Source organism: Cetorhinus maximus, chromosome 14 (genome assembly GCF_964194155.1).
Source record: "Cetorhinus maximus chromosome 14, sCetMax3.hap1.1, whole genome shotgun sequence".
NCBI classification, from domain to species: domain Eukaryota; kingdom Metazoa; phylum Chordata; class Chondrichthyes; order Lamniformes; family Cetorhinidae; genus Cetorhinus; species Cetorhinus maximus.
The window spans coordinates 109,643,475-109,667,340 of NC_135892.1; the positions used below are offsets into that span (position 1 = coordinate 109,643,475).

Sequence of the window (23,866 nt, forward strand, 5' to 3'; positions counted from 1 at the left end):
TTTTAAAAATCAAGTGTGGGTGATGTTGCTCGAGGGAGGGATGCTGGAGCAGAGAGTTTCCAGCAGCCCATTAGTGTTCCAAAATCACCTTCTCAAGGTAAATTTGGGATAGGCAATATAAATATTAACCTTGTTAACAAGGCCACATCTAGAAAACAGATGAAAACAAAACAGTCACAGGCAAGAAGTGATATCTTTGGTTCTGAATTCTGGGACTTGTATTTCCCAACATAGGGTCAGGCCTTCAAATGATTAGAATACACTCTCTACAAACATTGGTAGGAACCTGACGAGTGATGAAGAAGGAGGTTGAACGTTGAGTGCTATTTCTTGAAGTCTGGCATCCTTGAATGAACATGCAACAAACAAGAGAGAAATTGTATTTATTATATGGTTCATTCTATCGTTATTCAGACTAGAGATGCACTTGAAATGATGCATGCACCTTCACAATCTACGTTAGATGTAGAACCCTACAATTCCATTCTGACCACTCACACCACCCTCGAGCACACCGATGGTTCCTTCATGGTAGACAACGAAGCCATCAACGACATCTGCCAAAAGAATCTGGGCGTGGAACATCCAGGCTACATCAACCTGAACAGGCTGATTGGCCAAATTGTGTCGTCAATCACAGCGTCTCTCCGCTCTGATGGAGCACTGAATGTCGACCTGACAGAATTCCAAACTAACTTGGTGCCCTATCCTCGTATCCATTTCCCTCTGGTGACTTACTCTCCAATGATCTCGGCTGAGAGAGCTTACCATGAGCAACTGTCTGTGGCTGACATCACAAATTCCTGCTTTGAGCCAGGCAACCAGATGGTCAAGTGTGACTCTCGCCATGGCAAGTACCTGGCTTGCTGCTTACTCTATCGGGGTGACGTGGTGCCAAAAGATGTCAACGCTGCCATTGCCACCATCAAGGCCAGGCATTCCATCCAGTTTATTGACTGGTGCCCAACTGGTTTCAAAGTCGGCATCAACTTCAACTACCAGCCTCCCACTGTTGTGCCTAGTGGGGATCTGGCCAAGGTGCAGCGTGCTGTGTGTATGCTGAGTAACACCACGGCCATCGCTGAAGCCTGGGCTCGTCTCGATCACAAGTTTGATCTGATGTACGCCAAGTGCGCCTTTGTGCATTGGTACGTGGGCGAGAGGATGGAGGAAGGGGAGTTCTCAGAGGCCCGTGAAGACATGGCAGCCTTGGAGAAAGATTATGAAGAGGTTGGACAGAGAGCAAAACTAACCTGCACCTCTGACTATGCTTATGGAGCTGCTGGCCACCCTGGCGTCATTCTACCTAATGCTACTTTGATTTTGATGTAGAGCTCTTGAGACTCGAGTGAAATCATTATTCGGTTTGTCTCCTGCTTTTGGCACACAAACATGAGCAAGCTTGAAGATTGTGCATTGAATATGCAGGGCTTGGCTATAATCACACTACATTTACCTTCCCCATCCACAACCTGCCGTATGTCAGCAACAAATCTGCTTCTCTCATGTCCTTTTGGGCTGTAACTTAAAACCTGATGATCTTAATCCTGAACATATTTTTTTAATCTTTTTAAAAAAATTAAGCTTTGCTTTTTGATAATTCCAAGTTGTGCATGATCAAGAATGAACATCAAGCTGCCTGTTAGTAAAAAAGGACAGCTGATCATTTATGACATACTACTTGTCATGAAGCTAATGTTTTTTTTAATTATATTTTTGTGGCCTATTGTAAAGTAGGTTTATGGGTGTGAGTGTGGATGGCTGTCTGTGTAGCTGATTTAATTGAATTAGACTCAGATAGACTGCAAGCTTGAAATTATCAAAAGAAATCAGGGGTAAAAGGCATTTGAAATGCTAATGAGTAAACATAGATGAGGGCTTAGCATGTAGGGTGTGAAGGAATTTTCATTTTTAAATAAGTGAAGGAGTTGTTTTGGTGTCAGAGGGATGATAGGATGTTTAAAACTAGCAAGATAAGCAAGGCCAAGCAGTGTGTTTATTTTTCCCAAAGGTACTGACGATATTGACAATATGAAAGGTTTTTATATTATGGGAAAAGTAAATTTCCAAAGACATATAGAACAATGGAATTTACAGATTAAAGAGAGAGAGAGAAACACATATAAAGAGGAATGGAAAGCTATGTTGGAGGCCATGTAAGATCTAAGAGGGCCATGGAAAACAGCCTTGGGGAAGTCTCCAGCCACTTAAGCAGAAGTCTGCTGTGTCCAGTAACCAAAGGTGGAGGAAAGTCTTTGTAGTTCCACTGTGGAGTGGGTGCTGTGTTAAACATACTGACATGCTATTTAAATTTAAAATCTATTTTGGACTGTTGCCTTAATGGGGGTGTGTAGTTGAGAGTCAGGTTAATTAGGAATTTTGGGATTTGTTGTAGTGTTAAGTAATTGTAATCTTATGTATGTGCTTTAAATCTTTTCTTTTGTTAATAAATGCTTTAATTTAGTTTTTTAAAAAATCTCTAACGGTATTAGCGGACTCGTTACTTCTGAATTCGGTATCCAAACCTTCTCGTAATAAATACAAATTGCAAAACCATTGTGATAGCGTGGCCAAGTTTCCCTTGTGGATTTGGTCTGCCTGGTACACATCACCTACCATGTCATAACAGAACTGAAGGCTCTTTGCAGGATATTTGAAATTCTTTGATTGGCTTGGAGCTGGTGAATCTTAAGGCTATGAGTACGAGAAGCACATTAAACTCAAAAGTTGGTGTGAGGGATTTTAAAGTGGTGAGACTGTAAAAATGGCTTTATCCATCGCTAAGACTTTCCTGGAAGCAGAAGACATAACTCTGATTGGTTTTTAAAAAGTACCTAAGGGTAAGTTAACAGAATTGGTGGGTAAGTTGCAGTTGAAGTTAACTATAGAGGCAAAGAAAGCAGGCTTAATTGAACTGATAGCACAGCATTTGAAATTGGAAGGGATACCTGAAGCAAGCGAGTCACAGCTGGAGGTAGTGAGACTTCAGTTACAAATGAAGAAGCTTGAACAGGAACAAGCAGCGGAAATGGAAAAAAAGAAACTGGAATTGGAGGCAGAGGAAAAGGAAAAGGAAAGAGAAAGGGCTTTCCAAAGGGAGCAAGCAGAAAGGCCGGGGAGAGAGAAAGAAAATAGGAAAAGGAATTGGCACTGAAGAAATTAACAATGGAGGAACGAGAGATGGAGAGGGAGGGAGAATATCAGCTTAAAAAGCTGAAGGTTAAAAAAGAGATCACAAAGGCTGAGGGAGGTTCTGAGGATGAAATGACCACTTCCAATCTAAAGCCCAGTAGGAAGATATTTAACTTTGTGCAGGCTCTTCCGAAGTTTGAGGAAAGGGAGGTAGAGTTGTTCTTTATTTCATTTGAGAAGATAGCTAAGCAGATGAAATGGCCACAATAAATCTGGACATTGCTTTTACAGTCTAGGTTGGTAGTTAGAGCTCAAGAAGTTTATGCTTCACTGTCAGAAGAAGTATCAGTGGATTATGATGCAGTAAAAAAGCTATTTTGAGTGTATATGAATTGGTTCCTGAGGTGTACAGGCAGAAATATAAGGAGACAGCTTGGTCAAGTGTATATTGAGTTTGAGAGAGTAAAACAAAGTAATTTTGACCAGTGGATATGGGCATTAAAGGTAGAAACAATATATGCAGCTCTTAGAGAAGTAACTCTTTTGGAAGAATTTAAAGACTCAATTCCTTGGTAGTGAGAACTCATGTGGAAGAACAGAGGGTTAAAATGGCAAGACAAGTGGCAGGGATAGCTGGTGATTATGGGTAGGGTTTTTAGCTCAGCGGGTGGGTGGGCGCCCGACCTGACTGAGCATGAAGTGATGCACAATGACATTGGCCGAGCATGCTGACATTAACGCGCAGTCGCACGATAGTTCAGTGCCGGTAGCGCAACCACCGACAATTAAAAGGCCTATTAAGGCCATTAAGTTATCAATTGTGCTGAATTTTTCACTGCCCGTTCAACCTAATGGTTGATGGGCAGGCACAAAGGCCTTTACATTTTTTTGGAAACCTCATCCACGGGTGGGATGAGGTTTCCAAAATCAAATGCAAATGAAATAAACATTTTAATCGTTAATTAAAAACATGTCCCTGCTCATGTGACAGAGTCTCATGAGGGGACATGTTTTATTAAATTTTTCTGAAGTCTAATAATTCGTTCAGTATATTCTGCATCTCCCTGAGGCAGCTCTGTGGCTCAGGGAGATTATTCCGCACTCTCTCACGCGCATGCGTGAAGTTCACGCTAGGCCCACTCGCACTTACCCCCCCTCGTCCGCACAGGCAATGCTCAGCTTCCTGACTGTCCCCGCCCACTCCTGCGAATCCTGCAAGCCAAGGACAAAATTCTGCACCATGACTCAGTTCATAGATCTAAACCCTTTTTTGTTACCCGTTGAAACCTGAGAAGGATAGAAAGTGGGAAAGTGAAAGGACAGTAGATAGCCAGGGAAGAGAAGGAGCAGCTGGAAACTCTCAGGAAGAATTTTCTCAGGCCAAAAATGAAGATGCTGAGGGTAGGAGTGACACTCAAAAAACGGAGGTGTTTTCATTGCAATAAGGTGGGGCACATGAAGTGTTGGACATTACAGGGAAAATCTGTTGCGGTAGTTGGAATGCAGAAAGGTTCTGGAAATAAGAGTACTGTGGGTTCTGAGACACAGGCATAGGGAAAACCAGTGGTTTGTGTACAGGTAAAGCAGGAAGAGTCAGTGATAGGTAAAGAACTAGCAATGTGTTCACAGTTTACCCAAGGGAGCGCTGAAGGGCAGGTTACATAAGTATTTAAAGATTTTGTACATGAAGGGAAAGTCCTTCCATCTGTACTGTGTGGAGCCTGCAAAGATATTTAAATTTTAAGAGACTCAAGGGCTAGTCAATCCTTAATGTTATGGGATAGCGATATTTTGTTGTTCAGAGGAAGTATTGCAGGAAAAAGTGATAATAAGTTCAATTCGTGGAGATGTTAAACCTATTCCATTGTGAAATTAAAGAGCAAGTGGAATTTAAAGAGTAAGTGGAAAACAGGTGAGGTGATTGTTGGGGTAGTGGAAAAATTGCCCATTGCAGGAGTTCAATTTATTTTAGGCAATGATATAGCTGGATCACAGATGTTGGTGATGCCTACTGTAGCTGAGCAGCCTGTGGTGGAGCAGCATAAAGAGCATCCTGGATTGTTTCTAGATTGTGTAGTAACAAGGTCATAAACTCACAGGTTAAAACAGGAAGAGGAGGAATTTAAAAGGCAGGGAAAAGGTGCTGATATTCAATTAGCTGATGCTATCTTTGATAAGATTGCTCAGGGAGAGAGAATGGAGGAGAATGAAGCTGAAGTGTATAGTGTATAAACTGGTAGAGTTACAGCAGAAGGATTCACGAATAAAGCAGTTATATCAGACAGCTTATTTGGGTGCAGAGGCAGCATGTGTTCCAGATGTTAATGAGGAAGTGGAGACCACCTCATGTTTCAGCAGACGAAAATTGGATGTTAGTGCATCGGATAGTTATACCATCTGGATACACATCCAGATACGTAACCATACGGACTCGAAATGTTAACTCTGTTTCTCTCTGCGCAGATGCTACCAGGCCTGCTGAATTCTTCCGGCATTTTCTGTTGATATTGCACATATTATGGCGTGGGCCTGAACCTACAGCGTTCTGACTCAGAGACGCGATTGCTACCAATGGAACAGCGGCCATGCCAAAAGTGGTGACGAGTGGTACAAATCGGCCTCAATTGAGAAGAAAATCAGGAAATGGCTGTCAATTTTCTGCCTGCCATCTTGCGTTCCTGCCTCAGCTGGAGCTATGCCCAATTGCCGAGCTGCTGTTGCGTCCACCTGACCTGGGAGTGATCGATGCTGACAGTGGCCGCCTTGAAACAGACAGCCTTTCATTCGCTAGAATTTAACACGCTCTTGCCTGAGCGAGCACAGAATAAATAGATACTTCTTCAGCCTAAAACAGGAGGACATCTGGCTGCTAAATGATGCCACTAAATCATCAGCGATAGTAATTGCTGAGCCCACATCCATTAAGGAATGAAACGAATCTTGCATTTCTTATCAATTTCACTTGGAAATAAAGTCAACTGAACCCTACTCTTCTGTTCTGCGAGCCAACCTATCCAACTGGGTTTAAAGTCGCAAAATCAGGTTTTTAACTGATGTGCGTTCGTCTAGAAGAGATTTACAATGAGAGCTGATTGCAAAGAGTTGCAGGCACTAACCCTTCAAAGAGCTTGGCGATACATCATCAGCGGGTGGAAGAGCCAATTTGCTGAAGAAACAGGTTGCATATTTATCAGGCTTAACAACTTAACGGAGAAGAGGATGCCAGGCAGCCTTTCCTTGTGTTCAGGCTCGGGTTTGAAAGAGCTTCAAATAAACGAGTAGCAATATTTTTGCATTTACACGGGCAAAAAAAAAAAAGTCGTCAATGCTTTTAAAACAAAAGAGCTACAGGGAATTGGGTTACAAAGGGTGATCAAAGGCTTGGTGGATTTTAAGGAAACTCTTCACGGAGGAGGTGGAGTTGGAGTGACCAAAGGGGGTTTCAGAGCAAGGGGTCTAGGCGGCTGGTGGCTTGACCCCCATCGACTGGATGAAAGGGAAGGTGGGGCAAAGCATAAGCGTCTGTGGATTTGAAGATACGGAGACAGTGGAAGTTTGTCAGGCTGCAGGTTGTTCCATAGGCAGACGAGACTCTGAAGCTTGGATAAAAACAAAAAAAACTGCGGATGCTGGAAATCCAAAACAAAAATAGAAATACCTGGAAAAACTTATAAGCTTATATTTCACCCCTTTCCCATTTCTACTTAGTTCTGTTGAAGGGTCATGAGGACTTGAAACGTCAACTTTGCTCTTCTCCGCCGATGCTGCCGGACCTGCTGAGTTTTTTCTGAAGCTTGGATGTTATCCAGATCTTATCTTACCCCTGCCATCCTCTGATTTCCCCCCACTGCCCAGACCCCGCCCCCCCAGCCTCCCCCCCTCACCCACCCCTCAGCCTCCCCACTTGCCTCTCTACCCTCCACATCCCCCCACCCCCCTCCACCCCCCACCCCCCCCAACAGCCTCCGATCTCCCCTTGCCAGTTTGAAGGAAATAAAACCTGGGGCCAAGTATTGGGCGGTAGAGGGGCCCTCAAGCTCCACCATTCAACCACATGGATTGCCCTACATTTCAAAACCACAGGGTTAATAGTTCATGACATTTTTACACCATAGGATTAACGTTTCACTTGATTGACTTTTCGTCAGAGGCGACCTTCGACGACCTTTTCTTTGTTTTCTGCTCTTCGCAATCGTGTTTGACCATCGGTAACGAGAGGGTTAATTTTTTGGGGGGATAGAAAGAGCCTCAAAGCTCTTGTTCGAAATAGAGTAAAATGTCAAGTGGCTGTAGGCGATCCACTTAATCTGCTTCACTCATCAGCTTTCATGAGCTGTCCGCGTTCTGAATCCACACGCATGGTGAATCAATTCAAATGGAATTTTCTGAAGGGGATAAGCACCTGCTGATTCAGGTAAATTGTTTGGACAAATCCCAGGAGAGGTAAATTAAAATTCAGAAGCTGGGAATAAGGTGAGACAGCCAAGTTGAGCGTAAATGTTAGCAAGCAGGTCACGTGCGCATATTGGTGATGCTATCAGGATTTGAGTGGAATATTTATTTGAAGGCTTCATTTGAAGACTTCATTTCTCAACAAGCCAACACAGCAGGGAATGGCTCTGGGCCACAACAGGCTCATAGGGTTGCCAGCTCCAGCAAGGTGTATTCCTGAAGATTCCAGTACATATACTAAAATTGGAACGAGACAGAGAAGATGAGAACAGCCCCTGCTGAGCAAAGATGACACGCAAATTTGTGAAGTGTTCCATATTTTTAGAACAATGAGAGGGGATCTCATATTGAAACGTATAAAATTCTGACAGGGCTGGACAGACTGGATGCAGCGATGATGTTTCCTCGGGCTGGTGTGGAGGAGGTGGGGATCTAGAACAAAGGGGGTCATAGCCTCAGGATATGGGGTAAGCCACGTAGAACCGAGATGAGGAGAAATTTCTTCAGTCAGAGGGTGGTGAGCCTGTGGAATTCTCTACCACAGAGGGCTGCGGAGGCCAAGTCACTGAATATATTTAAGAAGGAAATAGATAAATTTCTAGACACTAAAGGAGCCAAGGGGTATGGAGAGAGAGCGGGAGTATGGCATTGAGATAGAGGATCAGCCATGATCATATTGAATGGCAGAGCAGCCTTGAAGGGCTGAATGGCCTATACCTCCTCCTACTTTCTATGTGTCTATGACTTTTTGCCTCCACATTCTTAACATTGTTTGCTCAACATGTCAATCTTCATGTTGCCCCCGCCTTCCCATAGCCAATCAGAAAGCGGAACAACTCTTCATTACCCAGTTGGATGATTCATTCAAAACAGAATTTATTTCCCATCTTTAATATTTTAAACATTAATACACACAGGTGTTCAAAAAAAAAACAAAAGAAAAAGACAATAACATTTATAATGCCCCTTTGACTTATCTCCTGGATTGCTGGCAGTGATTTCCTGGAGATTAATCTTTAATTAGTGGAGACCCCAGGCCATTCTTGGAGGTTTGGAAGCCCTACACCTGACATGGTCTTGGGCACTGACCCTCTGGATTTCGGAGGGAGACCTTTTCTTTCTTTCTTTCTGTCTATCCCTCTCTCTTTTCTTGGACGGTCACCACCACATTGTTCTCAAATCCCTCTATGGATTGGATTTTCCCTGTGACCTCTCTGTCACGCCAACATGGCCGCACTGTGTGGGAAAACAGTCACTCATTGTGGTTTGTTCCAGAGTGGCCAATTAATGATAATGGCCAGAGGGCGGGCTCACCATCCTATTAGGGACGGCGTGGGTGGGCTCTCGAAACTGGAGGGCCAATCAGGAGTCTTCCAGCTTAAAATCAGCAGCAGGATGCCATGGAGTAGTGAGAGGCCGCTTCGAAATGGAGGCGCCATCTCTCCAACTTCCAGGTTAAATAAAAAATGGCTTTTTCAGTTGGGCCACCACTGTGGGGTGGGGTGGGGTGGGGTGAGGGCGCAGTTGGTGACCACTACACTCAGGCAGGCAGGGAGAGCATTGACGCTTGCCTGGAGTGCTGACCCTCCTCGGCCTGTCACTGGAAGCCAGCTCCAAGTAGTTAAACTGACGCCCCTCCCCCTCGCAGGCACCTGGAGGCTGATTGGAAAACCCTCGCTGGCCTCCATTAACAAGCCTCAATGGGTCCTTAATTGGTTGAATCGCCCATGTGCTCACCACACACGGGTGGCTAGCCCTGCTGCCTCCTCACCCTGTTTCCCAGAAAATGACCCAGGACTTGGAGTTCAGGAAGCAGCACGCAGGCCAACAGCGCTACACCACCCATCTCCATTCTCCATCAGCTCCTGCGGGGCCTAAAACTCAGGCCTTATGTCTCCCTCTTTCCTCCCTCCCACCACACACACACACACACTCTCACTCTCTCTCTCTCTCTCTATCTCTCTCCCATTCCCTCTTGCAGAAAAGACGCATCACTACCTGTTCAGGTCAACAGGTAATATAATCTGGTTTTACAAACTGGGCCCATTATCCTGAGAGCAAATGAGAAAAAGATGCATGTGTCAACTCAAAAAGTAGAGTAACCAGTATAAGCCCACCACCCATCAAAAGCTGAGGAAGTGAGTATGAATTCAAAGTGGCTGCTGGTCAATATGCTAATGTAGCCATCCATCTCACTAAATATTAACATGATTCAATGCCTCACCAGCACAAAGGCTACAATACCATCTGTCTGTCACTCCAAGAGATCATCTACACATACCATGAGGAGTGAGGAGAGGGCCATAATAGACAAAGATACTGAGCTGAATAGACTTTACCAGATGACATTTCCCCTGATTAACAAGCAGGAGACCTGTCCTGCTCTGAAGAAGAGTGATGCGGACTCGAAACATTAACTCTGTCTCTCTTTCTCTCCACAGAAGCTGTTAGACCTGATAAGTTTTTCCAGCATTTTCTGTTTTTGGTGTGTGTGTGTGTGTGTGTGTGTGTTATAGTGAGTGAATGGCTTAGCTTCTGAGTAGCAATGATAAACCCCTCAGCAACACGATCTCAAACATGCCAATTAGCCAGGGGGTGTGGAAATTGAGAAAGGAATTATCTTTATGCGGCAAATTAGTCCAACAAGACACAAATTAATTTACCACAGGGAGCAACAGCATTCATAGACACAGTCAAGCACACAGACAGGAGATGATATGACTTTGGGCTCAAGAAGGGCTGTAATAAGTCAGGCTGGTTAGTACATGTGGCTGACTGTTACATGGTGGAGAGAAGCTGCCCATCCATAAATGCTGAGTATCAGGAAAGTAGATATTCAGTTTACTGTTCACTATCCAAGAAAAGGGATGTTTGGACTGAAGTAAAATAACATTTGCTCAAGAAAATGTTTCTAATCGAGAGGAAGCTCTTGTACATGAATTGTAGAATTAGGGGAGGTTATTTTAACTTAACCTGCTCATTGGGAAATTGACAGGATCTAGTGCAATTCTGGTTTTATTTCACTCACCATTAAAATGAACTGAGACCAGTATTAGGTGGGAGTTGTTAAGCCACATCCCATCTGATCCCATGGGATTCCTGCCCAGAAAATGACCCAATTTCACAGGTGGTGTGTCCCAGTTCCCTCAGGAACACCAGTTGCTATGTCAATATGCACTTTTACATGTACGTTGCAGTCTGGAGCTATGGATAGTGGTGGTAAAGGCTCCAACGTTCTTTCCAACACACGGCTGACCAGGAATCTCTCCCACTCTTACCGCCTGTCATTGGTGTGTGTTGGAGGGATTTGCAGGTTGACACTCAACCCGTTTGGCCAGGTTATGAAGGCACCTTCCTTAGCCATCAAGTCCTGGCGGGGGAGGGGGGGATGCAAACCAGGAGCTACTGGCTCAGAGGCAGGAATGCTACCCACTGCACCACAAAAGCCCTGCATGGCCAGGATTTTTAGGATGGTGGGGTTTCCTAATTCGTCATCCATAGAGTCGGCAGGGAACGCATCCCTGCTGACACCGTCTGCCCCACAGCCATTTCACGCCCCAACAAGGGCTAAGTGGCAGCAGACGGGGTTTCTGCCCCTCACTCAGGAGGGAATCCCGGCTTAGCGAGCTGCCGGGCAATCTGATTGGCTGGCAACTCTCAAGACCCTGCAGTGCCAGAGGCTGCAGTGGACAGGACTGGGACTGGAACTCCCGGGATTCCAGGAAGAATTCAGTTTTGGGGGTCTCAGGACGGGGAGGGTGGGGGGGTTGGGGGTTTTGGGGGCGGGCATGGGGTGGTGGCGAGGGAGGTACCGGACCTTAATGGGATAGGGGTGGGGTGGTGGGGGGGGGGGAGTGCCGATGTTAAAAGGGGGCTTCTGATGGAGGCCTTCTCACCCGAGGCCCGAACCCGATTATTTTCGTGCTTCCCCCATGCCCAGGAACTCCTCCCGCTAGCCCAAAAATTGAGGCTGAGCAGGAAACGGCCCTTAAGTGGTCAATTATTGATCGCTAGTGGACCATCCAAGGCTTTGCCCGCCCCTCTGTAAAATTACTGAGAGTTCGGAGCGGGCAGGAACCCATCCAAGAAAATTTACGCTCAACCCTGCCTACAAACCCACCAGCGGAGGGGGGGCATAAAAGTCAGGCCCATAATCTTACAGGGCAGAAGGTCAAATGCCCCATTATGCCCCTGCTCTTCAAGTGCAATCTTCTGAATTCCATTTCCCTAAACATTTTTCCAGCTTGGTAGCAGCTCCCTGTTGGGAGTTAGGGCCTAAGCTCTAAGCTCAACATTAAGCTCAACACTTGTGCACAGGACACGGGGCAACGGAATTCGGAAACAAGAGTGGAGCCTGATGGGGAACCTCAGTGGAATGCTGGGTTCACACCCTGCCCGATTTACTCCTCATTGACTGTGAGGCCGAAGGTGTGCCACATGGTCAGAGGCGTTGCCTGTTGGATTACCTCTCGGGTGGGCATAAAAGATCCCTTGGCACTATTCCAAAACAGAACGTGGTGGTTCTCCATGGTACCTGGACCGCTGTTTATCCCTCAACTGACATCACTAAAAAAAGGAAAATCTGGCCATCATCTCAGTTCTGTTTGTGGGAACTTGCTGTGCAGACACTGGCTGCTGTGTTTCCTGCGCTACACAACAGTGACTACACTTAAGAAGGGTCATCATTGGCTGTAAAACACTTTGGGACGTCCTGAGGTTGTGAAAAACAAGCATTGCTTCCTTTATTTTGTATAGTTGTTCCCCTATCTCCATTGCAATATTCAGGGATCTATGCTGTACACCTGACGACATCAAGTTCCATTTACTTCCTTAACCAAATAGATTGACTGTCCTTTTGTTGCAATGGGATCCTGGTCTGGACTTTACGCTGGTTGGTTTTTCACAGCACAATTCATCCAAAGCAGGGAAACCTGTGTGAAAATCAAGGAAGTTCAAGTGCAAATGACATACAGCACAAATCACCAATCCACAATTTTTAAGCTAGTTTAAAAAGCATTGAGCCAGAACATAATTGGCCACACTCAGATTGCACAAATCCCCACGGTGAGTTTCTGCTATTTGTGGGTTTTCAGCCAGGCACCTAAAAGTAAGCTTGGGGCATTGGGGAGTTGGCTGGAGGAATCGGGGAGGGTTGTGGAGCAGTGGTAATGTCATTGACCAGAGACCCAGCAACTCAGGCTAATGCTCAAGAGACGAGGGCCCAAATGCTGCTGTGGCAACTGGTGGAATTTAAAATCATTTAATTAAAACATTAAACCTGGAATTGAAAGCTAGTCTCAGTAATGGTGGCTATGAAACTATCATCAGTTGTCATTAAAACCCATTTTGTTCACTAGTGTCCTTTAGGGAAGGAAATCTGCTGTTCTTTACCCAGTCTGCAATTATACAAGTGATGCGGCTGCTGTCGGGTGCCCCACCTGCCAGTGGGCCAATTGATGCCCTTAACTGGTGCAATAATTATAGTTTTGATAAACGCAGGACTGTAGCTTGAAGAATAATTCTGTGTTGTAAGATCACATTATCTGTGTAAACCAATCAATTTGCAGTGTGGGGAACCCCTAGGAGGGAGTTCTTTTTTAGTTATAGAGCTTGAAGTACACATGTAACTGCTGCTGCTGTCTTGTAAATAAAGTTCAATATCCATGACAGTATCAGTAGGAGTGACGAATGCACGGCCGTTGTAGAAACAAAGACCTGCCTTTATATTGAGGATACCCTCCATCGTGTTGTGTGGCACTACCACTGTGTTAAATGGGATAGATTTCAAACAGATCGAGCAACTCAAGACTGGGCACCCATGAGGTGCTGTGGGCCATCAGCAACACCAGAATTAGACTCAAACTCATGGTTGTAACCTCATGGCCTGGCATATCCACGACTCTACCATTACCACCAAGCCAGGTGATCAACCCTGGTTCAATGAAGAGTGCAGGAGGGCATGCCAGGAGCAACACCAGACATAACTAAAAATGAGGTTGAAGCTATAACACAGGATGACTTGTGTGCCAAACAGCATAAGCAGTAAGTGATAGGCAGAGCTAAGCAATCCAACAACCAATGGATCAGATCTAAGCCGTGCAGTCCTGCCATATCCAGTCGTGAATGCTGGTGGACAATTAAACAACTCACTGGAGGGGGAGGCTCCACAAATATCCCCATCCTCAATGATGGAGGAGCCTAACACATCAGTGCAAAACATAAGGCTGAAGCATTTGCCAAAATCGTACTGAAGATTTGTGCTCCAGAACTTGCCGCGCCCCTAGCCAAGCTGTTCCAGTACAGCTACAACGCTGGCATCTACCCGGCTATGTGGAAAATCAACTCTATAACAAATGGGCAATTGGCTGTTAAATGGCTGTAGGGCCATTGGCGCTCCCCTCAACAGACTCTCCAACAGCTTTTTAACCGGGTGGGTGGGGAATCCAGAGCCTTGTATAGCTTCAGCCCTTTCACTCTGTTTCTCCCTCCACAGATGCTGCCAGACCAGCTGAGTATTACCACCATTGACTGTTTATAATTCAGTGTAATAATGATGATTATTTTTTTCTTCTTTTTATCTCCACTGGTGAATGAAAATTGTCCTTGGCATCAAATCACTATTTTCACAAAGAAACCGTAACAGACTTCAGTTGTTTCATTCCACTTGCTGACGTTATGTCCTGTAGTGTTTCTGCTTGATGTCCTACATGTGTGCTGAGGTGATCTCATTGAGGGCACAATGAAGAGTTGATGAGAACAACACTGTTTCAAGATCAATAGAGATTAGTTCCAAGCTCTGAACATTTTCACTGGTGATTTCACATGCTAACCTGCCAGCACAGCTCTCTCCATAGCCTCTCAAGGCTGTAAAATGTTTTGGAATGTCCTGATGTTGTGAAAGGTGCTGTGGAATGAAGGGGAAGATGTACTGTCAGAGGTACCATCATTTATTTCCAAGAGGCAATCGATAAAAGGTTAATAGGCAAGATAAGGTCTCATGGATTTGGGGGAAATATATTAGCATGGATAGAGGATTGGTTAACAGAGAGTGGGCGTAAATGGAGCATTTTCAAGTTGGCAAACACTAAATCATGGAGTGCTGCAAGGATCAGTGCTGGGGACTCAGTTATTTACAATCTATATAAATGACTTAGAGAAAAAGACAGTGAGTAATGTATCTAAGTTTGCTGATGATACAAAGCCAGGTGGAAGGGTAAGCTGTGGGGAGGACACAAAGGCTGCAAAGAGATATAGACAGGTTAAGTAAGTAGCCAACAAATGGCAGATGATGTATCATTTAGGGAAGTGTGAAGTTATTCGCTTTGGTTGTAAGAATAGAAAAGCAGAATATGTTTTAAAAGTGAGAAACTTGTAAGTGTTGATGTTCAAAGAGAGACTTGGGTGTGCTTGTACAAGGAACATGGAAAGTTGCATGCAGGTGCAGCAAGCAATTAGAAAGGCAAATGGCAGGTTGGCCTTTATTGCAAGGGGATTGGAGTGCATGAATAAAGAGGTCTTGCTAGAGTTGTACAGGGTTTTAGTAAGACCACATCTGGAGTACTGTGAGCAGCTTTGGTCTCCACATTTAAGAAATACATACATTTCATGCATTGGAGGCAGTACAGCGAAGGTTCATTAAACTGGTCCCTGGGATGAGGGGGTTGCCCAATGATGAGAGGCTGTGTAAATTGAGCCTATTTCCTCTAGAGTTTAGAAGAATGAGAGGTGATCACATTGAAACATACAAGATTCTGACGGGGTTCGATAGGGTAGATGCTGAGAGATTGTTTTCACTGCTCGGGGAATCTAAAATGTGGGGGCACAGTCTCAGGATAAGGGGCTGATCATTTGGGGCTGAGATGGGGAGAAATTACTTGATTCAAAAGGTTGTGAATCTTTGGAATTCTCTACCCCAGAGGGTTGTGGATGCTCCATCGTTGAACACATTTAAGGCTGGGGTAGGCAGATTTTTGGTCTCTCAGAGAATTAAGGGATATGGGGAGCGGGCAGGAAAGTGGAGTTAAAGCCCAGGATTTGCCATGAGCGTAATAAATGGTGGAGCCGGCTCGATGGGCCCTGGGGCCTATTTCTTGTGTTCTTGTATTTAGATGAAACATTAATTTGAGGCTTCCTTTGCTCTATGAGAAAGGAAAACTTATTTATAAAGAGCCTTTCAACACCTCAGGCATCCCAAAGCACTTGACAGCCAATGCTGGGTTCAGCTGTGAAGTTCCCCAGGAGCAATTGTGGCCCTGCACACACTGTCCTTGATTTTCCATGGGGTATTTGAAAAGCCTTGTCCAACACAAGTCACGTGGAGTGCAAATACTGAATGGCCTCCTTCTGTACTGTAACATTGGTCTTGGGCAACATAAGTCCAACCAGGAGAAGGGTCCAGTCTAATGCATTCAATTCAAATCATCATTAAATCATCTCTTTGGTATCTCCTTTCTCTTCCTATCCTCCTCTGTTCTAAGAGATACCAAAGAGATAGTTTAACGATGATTTGAATTGAATGCATTAGACTGGACCCTTCTCCTGGTTGGACTTATGTTGCCCAAGACCAATGTTACAGTACAGAAGGAGGCCATTCAGTATTTGTACTCCACGTGAACTTCCTCCCAATGTAACTATGTGGTCCCACCCTACTCCTCAGCCCAGTTTGTAAAGTCAGATATGCCATTGTGTTATGTCTGATGGTAGAACATGTTAGCAGTGGGTACCACTCTTGCCTCTGAGGCAGAAAGTTAGGGGCCCAAACCCCACTCCAGGAATTTCAGTGCAAAGTTTAGGCTGACCCTGCATTGTTGGAGCTGCTGTCTCTCAAATGAGATGTTAAACTGGGGTGCAGCCTACCCTCTTAAGTTGTGTGGGAAAGGATTTTGAGGAAGTATAAGGGAATTCTCCCAAGTGTCCTGGGCAATATTTATCCTTCGCCAACATCACAAAACAGATGATCTGGTCATTATCGCATTGCTTTTGTAGGATGGTACTGTGTACAAATTGTCTGCCACATTTATAGCAGTGACTACATTTAAAATACTTTGGCATGCCTTAAGTTTGTGAAAGGCAGCTATGTAAATGCAAGTTCTTTCTTTCTTAATTGACTTTCTGTCCTAGCAAGAGACCTTCGATCCGGAATGATTTTCCTACATGTTTCTTATTTTGCTCACATATCCTGAGAGAAGCTGACAGCTCATCTTCCTTTTGAAGTTATCTTGAAATACAGAGCACTGAAGGCGTGAACATAAATATAAAGAGTTTCATTTCATTCATTACACCAGGGAAACTTAACTACAGTCTATCAGATAAGGAACTCCATTTACGAGAACATGGAGAAGGCATCCAATGCTTGTTTATCTGTCGAGGTTTCTTTCAAGATTTTTTTTACATAAGCTTCAATGTCATGAATGCTCCAGTGTTCAGTGATGACAAGGTGCAAACCTTAAAACTTTAAAATACATTTTTCTACATACACGATGCTAATAGTGAGGTTTGAATAATACATGATTGTGATATGAAATGAGAATATGGAATTAAAAAATGAATATTTGGCTGATTGGAGGAACTTCGTCTTCCCCACTCACCCCTAATTGTTTGATTATCTTTCATGACCCAATTGTTGACTCAATCCAATCCACACACTGTCCTGAAGGAAATGATCCCTTTACATGAGTCTCCAGGAAGAGGAAAGGTCTATGAAATCTCTTGTTGGACCTTGCTCTGTTTTTGATGCCCTCTTCACTTTCAAATTACTCAAGGCCTCTCAACCACACTGCTCCTACCTTTTCCCTCAAGTTGAAAGACCATTGACTAAAGTGAATCCGGCACATGACTGACCTAATTAAGCCTCTCCATAGCCATCTCTTCTAACTACTCCAGGGTCATCCTTCAGGGCAAGGACAATCCCACAGGGTCCTACCGCCTCTCTTTCATCCTCATTCGTCAATGCCTCAGTGCGAGGACCTTTTTTCATTTCAAAGATCAAAAATATCTGTGCAGTTGCCTCTACCTCTTCCCCTGCTGTCCCAATCTCCTTACATGGTTCTCTCACCCCAGTCCAGTATCATTCTTCATCATTCCACATCATTTTCTTCCAAGATATAGTTTCACCACAAGACCTACATTCATTCCTTTGATCTCCTGTTTTCCTACCCAGCTGCTAACTATCTCTCTTTGTACAGTACTCATCAACATCGTTAGTCATTCCCTTTTCCTTCAAATGCTCCCATCTTCTTCGAAACTTCAATCATCCCTCCCACGCTTAAAGAAAAAACACATTTAACTCCTTTGATCTCTCCAGGTACCATTCATAACTCTCTTATCCAAGGACCTTGAATGGTTTTACTAGTTGCATTCTTATCTGTCCCCCAACATCCCATTCTAGTAAAGGTCACTGACGCATCTTCTAATTTGTGACCACAGTACATCATCCTTCCTTAATCTCTCTGGATGCTCAATGCAGAGAGGGAAAACTTGGTTCCCTCCATTCTCTGTCTTCTGTGGTCCACCTTGATGGGATTACCCTTGCTACCTGTCCCAACATAACAAGCATATCTCCTGCAATGACTGCTTCTCTTGCCCTCACACTGTAGCCTCTGAAGCACAGACCTCTGAGGCGTGAAAATTCCATGGTTGGCTCCCTCCTTTTCCTCGGTGCATTCTGTTGCTCAGGAGGCATTATCCTCAGTTTTGCAGTCAATTTCCTTCTCATGCTGTTGTCACCCGGTTTTATCTCCTCGCCACCACCCTCAATTTCCATGATTTTGTCAGACTGCCTACCTGTCATCAGCTAGAGAATGAGCGAGTATAACAAACAAACATTTGCATTTATATAGCGCCTTGCATGACCTTTGAAAGCCCTAGTGCACTTACAGCCTGCAAAGTATTTCCGAAGTATAATCACTATAGTGGTCAATTTGTACACTCAAGGTTCCACAAACAGCCGTGAAGTAAATGGTTAGATAATTTGTCTTAGATGTTGGTTAAGGGATAAATATTGAGCACTGCTGAAAAAAAGAGACATACTGTTGTAGCTTTTTGTCTTGCGCACATAGGACAGACTCAAGAATGCCAAATTTCAAAGGGAGCCACAATTTATACTGCATGAGAAAAGGGAGCTGATTGGTTGGCAAGTCAGCCCTGATTGGTCAAAGCGTTGCCATAGAGAATGCAGCAGGGAGTTATTGTCCCCCAAGCTTTTGTTTAATTCAAAAAAGGTGTAATTCCTGGATATATTATTTTTGCCCTCAGAGAAGCTACATACACATTGGCCCCCGAAGTGAACTGTGGAGCTTAGTCTGATTTTGTTGCCGGTCTATCTTTCTTCAGGCGTTCTTCAGTTCATGAAAACAGCCATGTTTACTCAGTTATAAATTCAGCTGACAAGCTGAAGCATCTCAGGGAGACAAGAACGTCGTAAAGTCTCTGCCTGAGGAGTTGAGGTGCCCAACTGTAATACCAGGAGCTGCAAATTGAAAGGCCTGTCCTCTAATTTACTGTGGCGTCAGAAGTAATTGATTCAGTCAATAATATTGTACTCCATCAGTGTAAAGTACACAAAATCCCTGATACAACATCTAGAAAATCAATGCTCTCAAACTACATGTTTAGGGCACTGAGTAGCTCTAATTCAATTAACCCTATCAGAGAAAAACCAAACACTGTTGTTAGCACTCAATGCTTTGAAAACACTTTGGTTCTGTCACGCAGAGGTAGGTTTTACATTTCTCGGCAGTGTGAGGGAGGCAGAATGGAAGCTGAGGTGTCCGCTCACTCATGCCCTAGAGTCTCTGCACAACCAATAAAGTATCGGATGGACAAATATTGGTCATCCAGGGGGAAGGCGGCCAAGTAGAGGTGCATAGGAAGGTGGCTTCCTGACCACAAAGCCTCCCCCTTGCTCCCTTAACCTTGCAGCTATTATCAGGGCCAGGTTTGCATGCCTGTTCTCAGATGCCACAATATTAACCAGCTTTTGGGAATTTGGGTGTTATGTTCTACTCCGGGTTCGTTTTGCTCGTGATCCGGTTGCACGCGTATCTGTCTGCGGGTGAGTCGATTACCATTCACTGCAGACGCAGAGACCAATATGAAATGAAGCACATGCTATTTATTTACATAGACGGCAGAGCACTAACCATGATGTGTGCTTCCCCAACCAGGCCCTACTCTAGGTTAACATTAACATGGTAGCCCACGCTACACAGCTATTGGGTCTTCCAGTCACGTGTTCAACCTGGTCACATTCTCTTAAAGGTGTATTACACCTCAGATTACCACATTGTGCTAATCTAAAAAAAAAATATTGTCGTGAATTTTGGTAGCAGCTCCATTTACAGTGGAATACAAATCATACCTTAGTGTGAATACATAACTTGTGGGTTCTGAGAATTGTCCTGTCATACGGCAGAGCGGGTAATGCTCTGCGCAAGGCTAGAATTGTAAAGACAACCTGCTCTCAGAATCAATCTTTATTATCCATTGAAGGCACAACAAAAGATTTTAAAAAGTCATTAAAGAAATACAGGCTCTGCCCCCTTCCCCAGCAGAATCTGCTGGTCCACTCAACCATGGTCCTGCCAGTAGGCCTTTTTTTACCACTCTTGTGTCACCACGTTTTAGCTGGTGGATAAGAAACTTTCCTTACATCCGAAAAATGTGCAACAGACAACGAAAAATCCCGGATGATTGGGTTGTTAACACACTAAATAGCTTGTTGATTCATGATTTCAAAATGGTGGGCGGTCAGCCGACCGGAGGGCTTGAGCCCCTACCATATCATTAGAGACTGACGATGGCCATCCCACTGAATCTTTGTTCACCATGGTGGGTCAGCATATCCAGTTTGGGAAAGTAAAATTCAGCCCTTGGCTTAGCAGCATAGAGTAAGATACTTGTAGCAGTTTTACATGAAGCAAAGAAGTCATGTGACACGTTATGAATCACTGAATAGAAACCAGCTGCAATATTGTGCACCATTTTGAGCACCACACTTTAGGATTGCATTGTGAGGTATTGGAGAAGGTATGGGGAAGATTTACTAGGATGATACTCAGAGCTGAGGGACTTCAGTTATATGTAGAGAAATGGGGGTCACCTTAGAGCAGAGAAGATTAAGGGGAGATTCTAAATTGTAGGGAGTCTTGATGGAGCAGATAAGGAGAAACATTTCCACTGGTAGGAGGGTCAATATAGATTGAATATAATTGGCAAAAGAACAATTGGGCAGAGGAGGAGAAATCACTTTACACAGCGATGATCTGGGATGTTGGAGGGATCAAGGAGGGTGGAGGCAGATTCAATAGTAACTTTCAAAGAGGCAATTGGATAAATACTTGAAACTGAAACATTTGCAAGGATATGGGAAGTAGAGTAATTGGATAGCTCTTTCCAAGAGCTGGCACTGGGACAATGGGCTGAATGGTCTCCTTCTGTGATTCTATGAAATAATGCCTTAGCACTGAAAACTTTGCCTTTAATTTTAACGCTTAATATGAAATATTTCCCGCTAGATTGCACCACATATTCCAAATGTTATTTCGGAGAGATTTCTATAATCTTGCTGATGTCCCTCAGTCTCATCGGTTTCATGTCACGGCAGGGTAGAGGAGGCTTGGACGTGGGCATTGACTTCGATTTTCTAAGGATCTAGATTTTAGATCCTTAATCATTCCAGCTGATACAGGAAAGGAGAAGGAAATGCCTTATGGCCATATCTTGGCCTCTTTAGTCCCCGTTGCTTCCTGCCCTCATTTCCCACAGTGAGATGTGCCCAGTTTTTATATAGATCCATGCGAATGAGACAAAAATTGAAATAATTGGACCTCCACCTGTCAGTTCTACCTCATTCTCATTGAATTGCATTCAATGTCCACTTAAAGCTGTCACCTGGGGCTCCTGATAACGTTTAACAAGCGCTTGGAGCCTACAAGGCTACGGACCAAGAGCTGGAATATGGGATTAGGGCTGGACAGCTCTTTGTTGGTCGGAGTGGACTTGATAGGCCAAATGGCCTTATATTTTGTGCTAAAATTTCTGTGATTCCACGTACTAGATGCTCTGCAGAAAGCAGTAGTGAACTTAAAGGCCGAGCATCAGCGTTTTACAGGTGCAGTTATTTCTCAGTCAATTGTTGATGTCTTGTTTTTGTTTCATTGGAACAGACTGGGGGAAAACTCCAGGGAAAAATGGCAGAAGCAGCATTAATAATCAATAAGCTTATTATAGATTATAAATCCTCAGCTCGGGACATTGACTTTAAGTCAGCCTGAGAGCATTAATCTAACTTCCCGTTCCTGAAAATCTTATCGTTGTGCTTTAGTTTTGTTTTCAAAGTCGGCAATGTGCATTGATCATTTATTTCCCACAAAATAAGTTTTACTGACAGAGTTGTAGAGAAAAATAAGTCAGGGATTTCTCCAACACCTGTCCTCCATTGTCAAGATCCATGGGATTGCCTTGAATGATTATGTTCCAACTAGAACATCTTTCCCTATAGCTAGACTTCCCACCCTTGCCCCATTAGTCTTGAAGCCCCCGCCCCCCACCCCCGGCCAGGAGCTGCCCTTGTAACTCCCCACCCCCCCACCCTTCTTCATCCACATCCTGGCCATTAGAGGCACAACCCACAGACACAGAATCATGTTTTTGTCAAAGCTTTTCGTCTTGCACTCATCAGAACAATTCGCAAGAATATCAAATGTAAAGGGAACAAATATAATGGGAGCAACAACATACAGTATAAAGTGTGGTTCCCTTTACAATTGGCACTCTTGCTAATTGTCCTGTTGAGTGCAAGACAAAAAGCTATCACACAGAATCAGTGTTGATGCATACCCTGAAGAGCCATCACTCCATCACTCCATCACCCCACCACTGTACCGCTCTCAACAGTCTCTCTACGGTCAGGCTTCCAATCTTGGACGATACTTATCTTCCTGCACCTCAACGTTAGGAAGACTAAAGCCATTGTTTCCGGCCTGTGTGGTGTCAGCCTTGGCTCAGTGGGTAGCATTGCCTCTGCTTTAGAAGGTTGTGGGTTCACATCCAACTCCAGAGACTTGGCTATTTAATGCAGGCCAATATAGCAGCAGCAAGGGAGTACCACATTGTTGGAGGTGCTGGCTTGCAGATGAGATGTTAAGCCGAGGTTCCATCCACTCCATGAAAAAGAGCAGGATAGTTCTCTCTAGTGTACTGGTCAATGTCTATCCCTCAACCAGTATCTAAAAACAGATTATCTAGTCATTATCACATTGCTGTGTGTGGGAGCTTGCTGTTTGTAAATTAGCTGCTGCTTTTCCTACGTTTCCACTGTGACTATATTGCAAAAAGTATTTCATTGGCTGTAAAGGACTTTGGGACACTGTGAGGTTGTGAAAGGCACCATATAAGCTCAAGTTTTTTTTAAATCACTGGGTGCATCCCTCCCCTGGCCTCTCATTTAGACAGTTCACAAATTCAATGCACCTTTCATTCCTGAGTTGATCAATTCTGTTAACAGAAAACTTAACCTGTTCACCACAAAAATGGCATAATACCTCTATAACAGCTCTTCCATGCTATTTTCCAATTCAACCCCACTTGAAAATTAATGCTACCCCAGCCAATAAAAACAAAGCAGCAATAAAGGCACAGTAACATTCAGTATATAATTAAAATTTGTGTATCATAGATCAATATACAATACATCATATAAATGTGAAAAGCTGTGTTTTTAAAGCACTTTGTAAAAATGTTATTATTTTATGTACGCACCAGGCCATTACTTCATCTGATCATCTCCAGCTCATGGACCTTGGCCAGGAAGCAGCAGAAGTGCAGGTTGAGGGTCTTGAGGTGGATGATGTTGGAGCCCAGGTAGTTCCACAGCACCAGGGTAATCTGGCTGGGTCAGACAGACTGCAGCTCAACAGCAGAGGCATCGCTGCTGGATTCATTACTGGGGCCGGGATTCAAGACTCAGTGAAGCAGCCATGAGCAAGAGCCCATGGCCCAGCTAAAGAAACTGAAAGATGAGTAAGGGAAGGGCAGGGACAGATGCGGCTGGGAGGTTGGGCAGTCCGTGACCCTATTCGCTATTTCTGAGATGCCAATTTGCGTCCCGACCCACTGTTTGCGAACTGCTATATAATATATGACACTGCACACTTCAGTCCCTTCATTGTTGAAACATACCTTTAGCAACCTGTAGTAATTATGGTTTTATTTGGTGTGTAGTGTACCTTTAAGAATAATACGTGCTAAGGAAGGTCACATGATCCATAGTAACCAACAGGAG

At 44.2% G+C, this 23,866-nt stretch overlaps 1 protein-coding gene and 1 pseudogene across 1 annotated transcript; both read left to right on the forward strand.

Moving 5' to 3' along the window:
- The first annotated feature begins 435 nt into the window (after positions 1–435).
- LOC144690007 (tubulin alpha-8 chain-like) lies at positions 436–23,565 on the forward strand. Its single transcript, XM_078557539.1, has 3 exons — positions 436–1,239; positions 7,496–7,546; positions 23,347–23,565. Exons 1-3 carry the CDS (start codon positions 436–438, stop codon positions 23,563–23,565), a joined length of 1,074 nt encoding a protein of 357 aa, XP_078413665.1.
- Positions 7,795–7,907, forward strand: LOC144690221 (U6 spliceosomal RNA; annotated as a pseudogene).
- Positions 23,566–23,866: the final 301 nt, after the last annotated feature.

Bases quoted from the DNA above. Each gene is read 5' to 3' on its own strand.
- LOC144690007 (XM_078557539.1), top strand. From the start codon at position 436: ATGCATGCACCTTCACAATCTACGTTAGATGTAGAACCCTACAATTCC. The intron at 1,240-7,495 runs AGAGCAAAACTA...CACACGCATGGT, and splicing joins ATTATGAAGAGGTTGGACAG to GAATCAATTCAAATGGAATT. The intron at 7,547-23,346 runs GTAAATTGTTTG...TGTACGCACCAG, and splicing joins ATAAGCACCTGCTGATTCAG to GCCATTACTTCATCTGATCA.